General features: G+C 41.8%; 1 protein-coding gene across 1 annotated transcript; it reads right to left on the bottom strand.

Moving 5' to 3' along the window:
* Positions 1-753: 753 nt before the first annotated feature.
* LOC144716790 (14 kDa proline-rich protein DC2.15-like) lies at positions 754-3,030 on the bottom strand. The gene is made up of 2 exons (XM_078592035.1): positions 2,972-3,030; positions 754-1,280 (listed from the first exon to the last, which is right to left on the bottom strand). The coding sequence occupies exons 1-2, from the start codon at positions 3,022-3,024 to the stop codon at positions 899-901; spliced, it is 435 nt and encodes a 144-aa protein (XP_078448161.1). The 5' UTR covers positions 3,025-3,030; the 3' UTR covers positions 754-898.
* Positions 3,031-13,739: the final 10,709 nt, after the last annotated feature.

Here is a 13,739-nt window from a genome sequence, read left to right as displayed (position 1 = left end):
ACTCATCCTTCCTCCACTCCTCAATAAGTTTTCAGGACATTAAAACAACTACACTGACTTTCGCGTAAAACAAATCAGATGAATATATGATAAAAATCAAAGAACAGGAAGATTAAAAATAGTCAAGTTCAGGAAGACAAAAGCCAATGCGGTTCCTGCTCCGAAAATAATTCTATTTGTTTCATGACCATCAGATGAAGCTATACATACATGAAAATTAAGAAGTGAAGAAAAAGCGTCAATAAATCGTTTACAAAAATATTTTTATGAAGTGATTCCGTTTTGAAATAACTGTCTAGTTCTACAGATACCTAATTTCATGACATTTAATTTTATTGGTTACATGGTGACTTAACACATTACCTCGACTGAAATGCTAGCTAATAGAATTAAATGTTCAGGAATTTAAGGTAAGAGAAAAAAAATACTCATACAGTACGAATACCAACTGAAATTCAGATCGAGCTAAGGCAAACGACACAGCAAATCGACCTAGAAGTTGTATAAGTCGGTTTCAGGGGATTTAGCTGAATATCAATTGGGGATACTATGATAGTAACGCATTTGGACAAGGAATCCGCTGCTTTCTTTCTCCAGTGGGGGAACCGCTCTCCTTTTCTCACGTCGGACTGATCCGAGGACAACTCTGACGTTCTACAGCCGAGCGAACATCAAGAAAATATCTGTATGCTAAGTCATTGGTCCACACTCTTTGACGTATTTTTCTGGTATGTTTATTCGTGAACTTCAAAAAACGGGAAGTATTTATCTCTCTTATTCAATAGCTGCGCAGCAGCCTGCTTTATTCATACACGATTGACAAAACATAAACAGAGAACCAAGCCGTCCCTGGGACGGCGCAGCTGGTTTAGCAGGCGAATGGGCTCTTCCCAAAGAGTTAAGGGCACGAGAAGGGGAAAGGCATGCGGCGACCGCAGAAGGAGACAATCCGCGAGACGTCCTGTGGAATCCTGACCCTGTTACCCAGGATGCCCCGCCTAGCCGCAAGGCACACGCAAGCAGCACCTTCCCTAGCAGAAAACGTATCAAGCACAATACAGCACGGGAACCGCGGCGCCCTCAAGCCGCGCTTAAGCCTATCCAGAACGGGTCCGCACGCGCGCAGCCTGCTCGGCATAGTGGGGCAACGGGCCTGTGGAGGCGGTGGGGGGGGAGGCGGAGGGGGACGACGTCCTTGTGGTTGTTCCGCTGCAGTTGCTTCGCTTATCAGCGTCAGCAACAGGATAGCGCCGATAGCCCAGCACTTTAACGCCATTGAACTGAAATTTGGTGCGCAAGTTGAATGATGAGGAGAGAAAGCTTGCTTAACCTGTCTCAACACAGAGGATGCAGCAAGCATTTATAGGGATGAAATGGCGCCTTCTCTAAACGCAGTGGAACGGCGGACGCCAACAGAGATTATTTCATCGGAGTAAGTGGATAGCGAGCTGGGCAGGTAGAGAAATCTTGAGAAAAGAGCAGGTGAACGGTAGCTTTCATACGTACTAGGAGGAAGTTTATTAGATGCAAGTTTATTAGGCGAAGGTAACTGCTCTATGCCCGTAGGTTCACCCAAGGGCAGTCGCGAAAGTACTATCCCTACCCCTCAAATTACCACGAGAGGTTACATCCTCCAGAGGAAATGTTTGTGTTTGGATAGGTTTGACGTGCGAGGTAGGCAGCATCACATTTGGACAAAGCGTGCTTCTTCTCTATTTGTGAACGAAGATTAAGACGTTTAGTTTCTATGTTTATCTTCCTACCAGGTAGGGTCACTAAATTGCGGACCCCATTTACGGTCTTTTTTATCTGGTGCACTTCTGATAATATTTAAATATTTTACTTTCGTGGACTTTGTTCATCTTTGACAAATGCGGGAAATGACGCGAACTTTCCTCCCCTTTCCCAGCTGAAAGATTTTCCCCACACAGACGGCGGCAGTGCGGCTGGAGTGCATGCGAGGAACGGGGCTCGTGTATTTCAATATTTTACGACCTATGTAGGACGAGAGACATGTTTTTCTTAAACAATGTCCAAGTTTATCCGTTTTAAGCTTCTAGGGCTGGCTAGCTGGAGAATGAAAGTAAAGCATGATTATAGTTAGCAGAAAGTAGCAGTCGTGAGTCACGTCTTCTCAATGTCTTTTAACTGAGAGATAACAGAAACTCTCTGATGTTGGAAAAAGGGTGCGCAAATGGAAAAAACGCAGGGTCAGGTTTTATTCTCACACTACACACGGGTGCTGATTTCTTACATGCAATAGCATGCCTGATAAATAGAGTGCAACTGGAGTTATTCAATGAATAAATATTTGCACAGTATAATTTGTACTGAGCACTGCTACCATTAAATAGTTGAAATAAGAAGAAATACTAGATATGCAAACAAATCTGACTAAGAAAATGCAAGTTTGACTAAAATGAGCATAAGGCCTTCATTATGCTCAATTTTGTGTGTGTAACGATTATTCCAAGGAAACATCCTATTCTGCAAAAGAGTATTCGTAAGTCACGAATTTCACAGTGTTTATAATGAAAAATGCAGAACCCATGACCCACTGCCAGCGGAAAGTCGTAGTTGTAAAATGACAGTGTGATACGGGGCAAATGATGACATCGTATGATGAAAGCCCTTGGAATGTAAAATCCAGACTGGACAGAGATTTCAAGTTAAAAATACGATGCTCACTTTAAACGCGACCCTGTAAAACTTTTTAGCAACACGAAAAGGAACTGTAACCTGGTATCCCAAGTCGATCTCGAATATTATTCGAAATGTTTTCTTTTACGTCTGTCTATGCAATTAAAAAACGGAAAGTTCTGTACCAAGTGGAAAGCTAAGATCTATAGTTCCTTAGACGACGACTACTTCTATGTGACCTCATGTTCGACCAGTGGTACCAGCAGCGACGTTATCGTTACCCTTGAATTATTACGGCATTGGTCTAACGACCAGAGTTTACGGGAGTTACCTGTGCTCGGATAGGGTCGTTGTGCGAAGTCCACGGCAATCGTTTTGGCGCATCCCTCTTTTTTTCTTCTCGTACTAAGAAACGCTCAGATAACTTCTATCTTGAATTTCTGGCCCAGTAATGGTGCTGAATTTCAACCTCTAGTTACAGATTTTCTCAAGTTGACTTTTGGCGACGTTAAGGATTGTTTAATAAGCCTTCCAGCTGGACTTTTTGCAACGTTAAGGTAACGTTCATTTGTCCACTAACGTTGATTGGCAACGTTAAGGCAACTTTGACTTTTGGCAAGGGGGATTCTCCTCCCCTCGTGCCTCCGGAAAGATCTTCTGTATACCATGGGAAGTATGGCTTGGAAAGACGTTTCACGTCGATTTCTCATGTTTACATCCCTGCAAGGATGATATTCTTACTTTTGGAGCGATCTGCCGTTGTCACTGTTTGCTGACTTAAAATTAAATTCAAATAACCAAGGCTATCTGTTCGAAATTTCTTCCTACGGCTAGCAGAGGAATTAAATTAAAGCCTCATTAGGGTATAACAGGTATTCGGCCAAACTTGCAGACGATAAAAATAATAGCGAAAAACTCAAGCACTTGTCTTTGATGCTGTACATGAGAACCATTGACCCATCTGATTCCAATAAACATGATATTTTCTAAAGTTTTTAATGAAAAGTATGAAACTACTTTAAATAAGTGCGCAATATTTTTTTTGGTACGGTCCTAGTGTCGTAGAGTTATATAAAAAATTTAAAGAGGCATGGACTGATACATTATATTAAGACACATATGATAAACACTCTTATTCATAAGATATGATAGAAGGACATCAAAATATATGTATTCAATAACATTGTCTACTATTTTTAAATGGAGACAGTATGGTCACAAAATAGGGGCTCTTCAAAGGAAGCGTTCGCTGAAATGATCTATATAAATCCCAGAATAGTTTATGACAAACTATTAAAAATGTTGATGCACGTTATAATGGATATTAGTACCATAGAAACCAAGAGCAAATATGGGCATCTGGAAAGATACCAACACCTGCCAGCATCTCACTACGTGGTAAGAGATATTTTTTATCATATTCAGATATCAGAAATTGGACTTGGATATCTTATACAAAAAATAATTTACAAAACTAGTGGGGCAGAAACCTTGATTTACCAACCAGCTGCTAGATAAAGAGAGCACTTCTATGGTCCTTGAGCTCGTGATTTCTGACACAGTTCACCAACAGTAACAGCGAAGTATTGCCACTGGCAGATATCTCAAGTAAAGATCACAAGCCCACCCGTATCTTCCATGTCTCAAGAAAGTGGTGTTTATGCTGGCAAATGGGGATTCATGAACGCCAAGTCTGTTTATCTCCCACCACATACAAGAACTCTAAATCATAAAATTTTCATATGAGACATGGTAAAGTCCAAATTCGGGGGTTTTATGTCATTATTAAATTTACACAGTAAAAAATATTAATAAAAAATCATCCTTTAAATACTCAAAAATTAATCAATAAGAGGGGTTTGATCCACAGGGAAGCAGAAATTCAATTTTGTAATTGTTGTGAGCTTTACATGAGAGAAATGAGTTCAGAAATGACACTTATATTTTTTGAGTTTTCTGAATGTAGAACCTTATATATACCCTAAGGATTTAGGCTCTAGAAGATAGGGAAGAAATATGACCAAATTGAATTTTATAAGTTATTTAATAATTTTAATGCAATAAAATCCTATAGCTAAAATTACCAATCAGAAATACACTTTTTAGGAATTTATCTGTGTTTTTTAGATTTTTACAATTAAGTTTTAAAGAGAAATGACTAAGTAATATTTTTACTATTTTGGAAACCTATTTAATTTTTAAATGCAAAAAATTAAGTTTTACATTTTTGAAAGCCATTGGAAGCGTATGCCGCAGTTGCATAGTCAGTGCTCAGTCATGGCACTCATTTTACGGGGAATGGGAGTTGTGGATCTGGGTGACTTAGTCCAGACTTGGCCAAAATTATGAAAATATTGGCCGAGTTCAGAGGGGCTTGGCGAGCGCTTATAGTGCAGGATGAATCACAAAACTATGGGTAAGTGTAGCATGCAGTAGGATGCAGCCTTAGGTGTTGAGAACATGCAATATGGAGAGAGAATCTGGAGGTAGATTGTAGGTTTAAGAGAGAGAAAATGATTCTAGAAAGAAATTTATAGAAATGAGATGATAGAATGAGAAAGTGATGGAAATGAAGAAAAGACGAGGTAGTGGATGGTGTGGTGGAGAAAATCTAGATCTAGATTCTAAAGTAATGGTGGTCATGTCTTGAGTCCCCAATTCCTCTTGGTAAATTTGGATTCTTGTATTTTACTGGGATCAGAAAAATTATCTACAATACAAGGATGAACATGTCAAAAAATTTACCTCAACCAACTTTACCAACCACGATTTGGGAGATACTGCTAGACTATGCCTAGAGTGAGGGAAATAGATGTATATATACGTATACCTATAGATTGTTTATACATGGGCATGACTATTAAAATGTTGTCATATCATTTTCTATTTTCTACTCATGCCATTTCTTCTCCTTTTCACATTTGTTGAGGAATCCATAACTTGAATATTGTGCTCCTGATGGAGGACCATCCTGTTGAACACGCCCTGACTCGTCATTAGCCTTGTCGCGGAGCCCGAGCTTACGTGAAGAATCGAAACTTCCACTGCCAGGTTTAAAATCGCAATTGCGTGCGTTGTTTTATTCCGAATTCGTGCAATTTAGAGTTTTGGAGGTCCTTCGTGGTTTTGACGGAGGTTTCTCTTTGCATCGTCAGTTTTACTTTCGTCGCCACTGAACTGTGGGAAGGAAGCCCCCTTTCTGCGTGTGTGCAGGTCCTCTACCCCACCACCCCTCCCCCACCCTACCCCATGAGTTTGTGTGTCTTTATCCTTTTGTTCACTCTTTTGATGAGGGTTTCTTTCCCCCCTTAAATCATCCTTTAGGGGAGGGGGAAGAAGCCCACTAAATCCTCTCCCCTATAGGAGCCCACTAGGGGCACCCTTTTGACTCCCCCTCCCCCTTCTCTTTCACTATAAAGGCAATGGTGGGCTTAGTTTGGAATGAAGACCTGTTTTTTTAAAAGAAAAGAAGAACGAGTTAACGTTTTCTTAGGGTTTTAATATCGACTTGTCTCTCCCTTCTTTCCCCCACCCCGGTAGTTCTCATCCTGAGGAGGAATATAGCATCCCGATCGATCTACAACCCCCCCTTCCGCTCCTGCTACCCTCACCGTCGATCTGAACGAGTTCATTCCCATCGCTTGGTGCAACTGTCATCACACGAAACATCTCCGAGTTTGGCAGAACCCAATCACGATAGTCTACCGATTGACCTCCGCGATTGTGCTTGGCTGGATCACCCCGTCAACATTCGCAGCGAGCCCTGCTGACTCCGCGGGTGCCTTCTTCACCTCCTCTGGGTGGCTGTACCCATCTTGCCTACCAGATAACACCGGTTGGTGTCGTCTCAGTGAAGCTTATTTTCTTTTCTCTCCGTATAAACTACCATGACGGACTCAACTGCCGCGGGCAACGACCACTCCTCGCCCGTTCAGAAGGACCAGGCTGTCTCTAGGGTTGTGGGTCGAACCGCGCTCGACGTCTATGTCATCGCGCATGGGTCAATCTAGTGTGAACGCAGTAGTGTATCTCCACCTGCTTCACGTGTTGCACCATTGATTCAGATTGCGATCATGAATGAAGGGGTGGTGTTGGGCTGCTAGATACCTCTTACCGAGTGTCATGAAGGTCAAATGTCTCACCGAGCAGGCTGACAATGCCAAGGTCTCCTTGGTGGGGCTATTGTAATTTTGAGATGCCTCTCCACGTTGCCGTACACGGTGATGTTCGTCCACCTAGTCAACACTAGGTGACTACATTCAGGCTGTTGTTCGTGCGACCGTCTCTTCTCTCCAAATTTGTTGAGGCCGTCTGTCTCTAGCCCCCGCTGGACCTCCCTCGCGATCTCTAAAGACCATCATTCACCTCTAGTCATACTACAGCCACCCACTCACGACTGCCCACCCCGGCAGTCATACTACCACCCCCGAGGGCATAACAGCCACCCACACCACCTAACCTTGTGCAGTGCACCTCGATCTTCTATGTCTATGTCAAGATCAGGGGATGTACGTGCAAACTCGTTATAGACAGTGGGAGCTGCATCAATGTAGTCTCCGAAGACACAGCAGCCAAACTAAGCCTTGCTCTTATGCCACATCCAGCTCCATACAGCGACTCGTGGATCGATGCCTTGATCCTACCTGTACGATCCCAGTGCCACGTGGCATTAAAGATGAGCACCTACGATGAGCACATGTTGTGCGACGTCCTTCCCATGAAGCTCGGTAGCATCATCTTGGGACGACCATGGCTGTACAACTATGACGTCCAACTTTCAAGGAGATCGAACACATGCTCCTTTAGGTATGAAGTGCGGCAATTGATTCGGTATTGAGCTGTACGAGCACGGACATAGTCAGGACCGATTGCCTCGATCCCAGCATCCCAGCCGAAGACCCCGTGATCACCAATTGGTGTATATTCCAATGAGAACTTGATCAGGGACGTGATGATCTACCTATATGTTTGGCCTTCAGCCAGGATATTCCCTCGAAGGAGCCGCCACGGACACTTGACGCGCCTGACATTCCCGAGTTCACAAGGCTCATGTTTGATTTGGGGGAAGTCTTCCCCGAAGAGCTCCTGGACGAGCTCCAGCCTATGCGAAGTATTCAGCATGCCATTGGCCTAGTACTTGGAGCTTCGCTCCCAAACTTCGCATACTATCGGATAGACCCAGTAAAATATGAGGAGTTGTATCGGCAAGTCAAGGAACTCTTGGCCAAGGGCCTTATCCGAGAAAGTCTCAGCCCGTGCACCATTCCGGCATTACTCTCGTTGAAGAAAGACGACACCTGGTGCATGTGTTGCGACTCCCGCACCATCAACAAGATTACCGTGAAATATCATTTTCCCATACCAGGATTGCAAGACTTATTTGATCAGATGGCTAGAGCGACTATATTCTTGAAGATTGATTTGCGTAGCGGATACCATCAGGTTTGCATCCGACCAGAAGATGAGTGGATGACAGCTTTCAAGATTAAGGATGGTTTGCTCGAGTGGAACGTCATGCCGTTTGGGCTATCCAATGCACCGAGTACGTTCTTGCGACTGATGAATGAAGTCTTACGTCCATTCATTGGCAGATTTGTTGTTGTCTACTTTGACGACATCCTCATCTTTAGTTCTACTCACTTACGAGAAGTGTGGCTGGCTCTACAACAGGAGAAACTATATGCCCACCCGAAGAAATGTAGCTTCTTTATAACCGAGGTATCCTTCTTCGGCGTTATTACATCCCCTCACGGAGTCTTAGTCAACCCGGCCAAGATTGAAGCCATTAAGTCATGTCGATAACTCAAGAACGTTCATGAAGTACGAAGATTCATGGGTTTAGCAACCTTTTACAGGAGATTCGTCCCCAAGTTCAGCAGCGTGACTGCCCCCGTCACTGATCTCATCGGAATCGACAAGTTTGAATGGATGAAGGCGGTCGACAGGGCCTTTGAAGAAGTCAAACGTCGCATGACCGAAGCTCCCGCATTATGATTACCTGACTTCAACAAAGTCTTTGAAGTCGCCTGCGACGCCTCGTGCGTAGGAGTTGGTGGCGTCCTTTGTTAGGATGCACACCTCGCAAAAAATTTTAGCGAGAAACTCAATGATCCGAGATGTCGATACAATAACTATGACCACGAATTAGATGCCCTAGTGTAGTCTCTACGCTACTAGCACCACTATCTCCTACCCATGGACTTCCTCCTCTTCTCCGACCATAGTACGCTATGACACTCGCGCAATCAGCAAAAAGTCACCAACCAACACGCTCGTTGGATCGCATATCTCTAGGTTTACACATTTGTCCTCCGACACAAGAAGGGTAAAGATAACGATGTCGCTGATGCCCTTAGCCGGAGACCAACTGTCCTCACCATGATGAAGACTCGTGTTTTGGGGTTTTAACAACTCCCACAGGACTATGCCAATTGCCCTGACTTTGGGAAGATTTCTAGTGCCCTTCGTGATGTTCCAAGGGCCGAGTATTGAGCTTATTACTTCTCTTATGGTTACCTCTTCTATGGGAAGAGGCTCTGTGTACCCCGCACCTCGTTGTGGGATTTTCTTATCTGGGATGGTCTGAGTGGACACACGTGGATGGTCTAAGTGGACACTTTGGTATCAATAAGACCATCTTATCTTAAGAACACCAGTTTTACTGGCCATCCTTCAATTGGGACGTGGCGAAGATCATCTTGCGTTGTTTAACCTGCTCTAAGGCAAAGATGACCAAGCAGATTGTGGGATTCTATACACCCTTACCCATATCAACACAGCCCTCGGATGATGCTAGCATTAATTTTGTACTTGGACTCCCGAAGACCGCCCGACGACACGACTCCATCATTGTAGTCGCTGATAGATTCTCCAAGATGGCTCATTTTATTCCATGTTCGAAGACATACGATGCCTTGCGAGTAGCATGCCTGTTCATCGACAAGATTGTTGGCCTGCACGGGGTACCGTAGTCAATTGTGTCAGACCATGACATACACTTCACTAGTTATTTCTGGAAGGCCTTGTGGGTCCCCATGGGAATGAAACTTAAATTATCTACAACCTACCATCGGCAAATGGACAGACAGACAAAGGTAGTGAATCGGAGTTTAGGAAATCTGCTCCGCTCTATCGTGGGTGAAAACCTCACCACCTAGGATTGTATCCTTCCTCGTGCAGTGTTTGCCTTCAACTCCTCTGTGAACCGCACCACCAGCCGCACTCCGTTCGAGATCATATATGGCCAGGTACCTCGTAAGCCCTTAGATCTCATTCCAATGGAACCGCATTCTAGAGCATCCGAAGATGGCATCGCATTTGCCTGGCATGTTAGGGACATGCCTCATGACATTCATCATCGCATCATCATGAAAAATGAGAAATACAAAGTTGCCGCTGATGTGTGTCGTAGTTCAGTTAGCTACACCATGGGTGATCTAGTCATAGTCAGATTGAGGCCCAAGAGATACTCTCTTGGGGTCGTTACGAAGCTTCACGCTGGTAGTGCCGGGCCTTTCCCTATAGTCCGTGTGGTTGGCGAGAACGCCTACGTCGTGGGTATCCGGCCAAATTGGGGGATCTGTCCTACCTTTAGCGTTAGCGATCTGTTCCAATATCATCCTATGCCACCCATTGTTCAGCGTCACAGCCCCTTGAGCCTTCGTAGTAATGTGAGCGAGAGTTCACATCTACCCCCTACCATATTGTCCCTAGAGAGGCATGAGCATGTTGAGTCGGTACTGGCGGAGGTAATTAACGTTGTAGGGAAGCGGATGGACTGGAAGTTTCTTGTGCAATGGCAGGGCCGACCGTCATTCGACGACACATGGATTTAAGAGGTGGATCATCTTTGACTATGGCCAGAGCTCGTCCAACTCCTACGAGTAAATGAGAGAGAAAATTGGACTGTTCAGAATGATTCAACTTAAAATCATACTATCTAATGATCCAAAAAAAACCTCCAACTGAAACTTTGAAGATAGCTGTGAACCCCTTCCCATCCTTTTAATCACCTTTTGATTATGCTCCAAGTTATGATTCTCATAATGATTTTCTCTTTCAAAATCATGCATGGGTCCATTCTTCGATTCCTAAAGTGAAGGATTAAATGAGTGATGTCTTGATCAAAACCATGAGGAGAAATCAACTATTGGCATGTAGGGCGCGTGACGATAAAGTTAGCGTCATCATCTTCTTTTTTAAAAACTCACATCTTCATTTTTTTCCCAGATTTCATCATGAACTATGCCACTCGCTGGGGCATATCCACGTCCATCTCTGTCACCATCAGAGATGGTAAATCCATACCACTCCCCTTCTCCACTACTGGCCATCATATACCCACATCATCTCCATCCCAATTATTCATCGGATTTCACTCATTCCATTCTGTTAATACCACTGCCATCACTCGTCACTTGACAATAGTGAAGTGTTGGGCAACTTATTTATTTACAATTAATCAAAATTTTATGGCTTTAAAATCCATTGAAATTCCTAGTAATATTTTAATTGGGAAAATATCTTTTCAATGTTTTAGAATTGTATTAATTAATTTCCATCATTTTTACTAAATTATTTTGAACTGATACTTTTAAAAACAAATTATAATTAAAATTCAATGATTGAATACATACTCCTTGTGAATTTGACCCTTTACACACTTTCTGACTTTAAGAAAAACTATAAATATTGATATGTACAAATCAACCCCTAAATGGCCTAAATTGACCCCAATTTCTAGTTATCAGAATCTTGAGAGGCCTAATCCTCTGCTTTTTGTATATTTTCAGAATTAAAAATGAGAGGGACTTATCCAAATGTTGAGATTATATTTATGTAAAATATTTCACAATGTTTTGCTTTTTTACGTTTCTAAAACTTTAGAACAATAATGCCTTTCTTTTTTGAAATGTCAGTACATGGATTGAGAATAATTTGTCAAACTTTTATATAAGGGCTGTAGGAGGATGCAAAAATCTAGGACTGTCAGCATGTAACCACCCTAGAACCAGATCAAAAAGTGACTGTTCAATCATCATTAGCCATCGCTACTTACATGGGCTATCAAAGTCCCATGGCAAGACCCCCAAGGAAGCCAGGCAAACTACAAGCCTTCCATACTGTTTCCAAGTGGAGGGTATATTCAAAAACATGGAGAGAGGATACCAGGCATTTCTTTTTGTGCATGTTATGAAAACCCACATTTTATATGCAATCCAATTTCCATTGTTTTTGATATGGCAAAAAAACACTGGTCCCAATGTTTCACACAAATGTCATAATTGGTTATAAGCTATTGCAACTTAAATGAGGCCCAAAGAGCATGTCCTGATTTTCACTGTTTTGATCTTAATGCGGGAAACATAAAACTTTTTAATAATATTTTGAGATTAGCTCTTAACGACCATTTTTCATCTATGATTTTTTAAATAATTGATTAATGGACACTTTATTCAGATTCATGGATCATCATTACTATCATGATTAAAACCATTCTAGAAGGGCATTGTGATCATTCATTAAATCTTAAACATAAATGACTCCATAATTTTATTACAGAGCTTACAATATCCAGTTATTTAAATTATCCAATATCTTGCTTGAATCAGCAAGGGACACATATCACAAACGGTCGACTTCGTTGGAGGTGAATTCTATAGGAAATGTTGCTGAGCAGGATGGATGTAGAAGAACGAGAAATCGAGTTTTTGGGCATAGTTGATCTTTTTAGAAAGCCCAAGGTCTAGGTTATCTATCAGAAAAATAACTTAGAAAAAAGGGTGAGAAAATTAGGATGATTCTCGTAACATGTCTAAAAGGCAGAGAGGTGATTTTTCTTCAAATAAGTTTATTAATTCTCTAAAAATTTCTCCCTCACTCCTGTCAGACAAGAATAGTAGCAATTCGAAGATGAAGTAATATTTGAACAACAATTGGGAGCAAAATCCAATGATGAAAACTAAAAATGAGAAAAAGGTGTTTCAATAGAGGTTCATAATTGACACCATACACTTCACACTTCACACCATACACCATACACTTCACACCATACACCATACACCTTACACCTTACACCTTACACCTTACACCATACACCATACACTTCACACCATACATCATACATCATACACCTTACACCTTACACCTTACACCTTACACCTTACACTTCACACCTTATACACTTCACACTTCACTTCACACTTCACTTCACTTTACTTCACACTTCACTTCAGTTCACTTTACACACTTCACTTCACTTCACTTCACACTTCACTTCACTTACACCTTACACCTCACACCTCACACCTATAACTCAAACACACCTATTATAATAATACAGTATTGAAAAAGACACATATTGACTCTTATTTCCTTTTTGGTGGAGTTAGTGACTCCCGTCGAGGGAGGTACTATCCCTTGAAATCCAATCATACTTTTAACCTAAACCTTCTTTTGAAGCGCATTCCTTTAGTTCAAGAGTGATTAAGGAAGTGTTGTAAGGCTAGCAGACTGCAGTATGATGAGTTTATCCCTCTCTATAGTCATGTTCTTGTCACGAGCTGGACTCGAACCAGCATTTAGCTTTTCAACCCACCGATCGTGACCTTTGTTAACCCGCTTCGCCTAAATCTTCAACTAAAAAACTAATTAGAGTAGACTACATCCGGGGTGGCATGACCACAGGGATCTCCTTCTATCTTTTATTTTTTGAATCAAAGAAAAATGAGATCCAAGAAAAAGATATCTATAACTCTCTAGCATCTTTTTATTTTAGTAATGCACGCTGTAATTGTTACTTCTGTTTTCTATAAGTTTCTTAAATTGATTCCACTTCACAGCATTATAATGTTCATAAGAATCAATCACTTGGTTACCGCACACAGAATCAACATAGTTCTTGTAACACTTAATAAAGTGTGATACTACTATATTCCATTTCTTTTTATTTTTAGCTGGTGAAATGGTATTAAAGAAATCTTCAAGATAATCAGATGTTAATGGGGTAGACTCATTACTTATTTTGTTTCCTTTTTCTGGAAGAATGAGATTTTGATTAATAAAATGATTAATTATTTTAAGTGGATGACCCATATTAA

This window comes from Wolffia australiana, chromosome 1 (assembly GCF_029677425.1).
Source record: "Wolffia australiana isolate 7733 chromosome 1, ASM2967742v1".
Classification (NCBI taxonomy): Eukaryota; Viridiplantae; Streptophyta; class Magnoliopsida; order Alismatales; family Araceae; genus Wolffia; species Wolffia australiana.
The sequence above is the reverse complement of the archived record's forward strand: the minus strand, read 5'-3'. Positions and strand labels throughout refer to the sequence as shown.

Coding starts and splice junctions, on each gene's coding strand:
- LOC144716790 (XM_078592035.1), bottom strand. CDS start 3,024: ATGCGCCAAAACGATTGCCGTGGACTTCGCACAACGACCCTATCCGAG. Junction 1,281..2,971: donor ACGACCCTATCCGAGCACAG/GTAACTCCCGTA, acceptor ACCAAATTTCAG/TTCAATGGCGTTAAAGTGCT.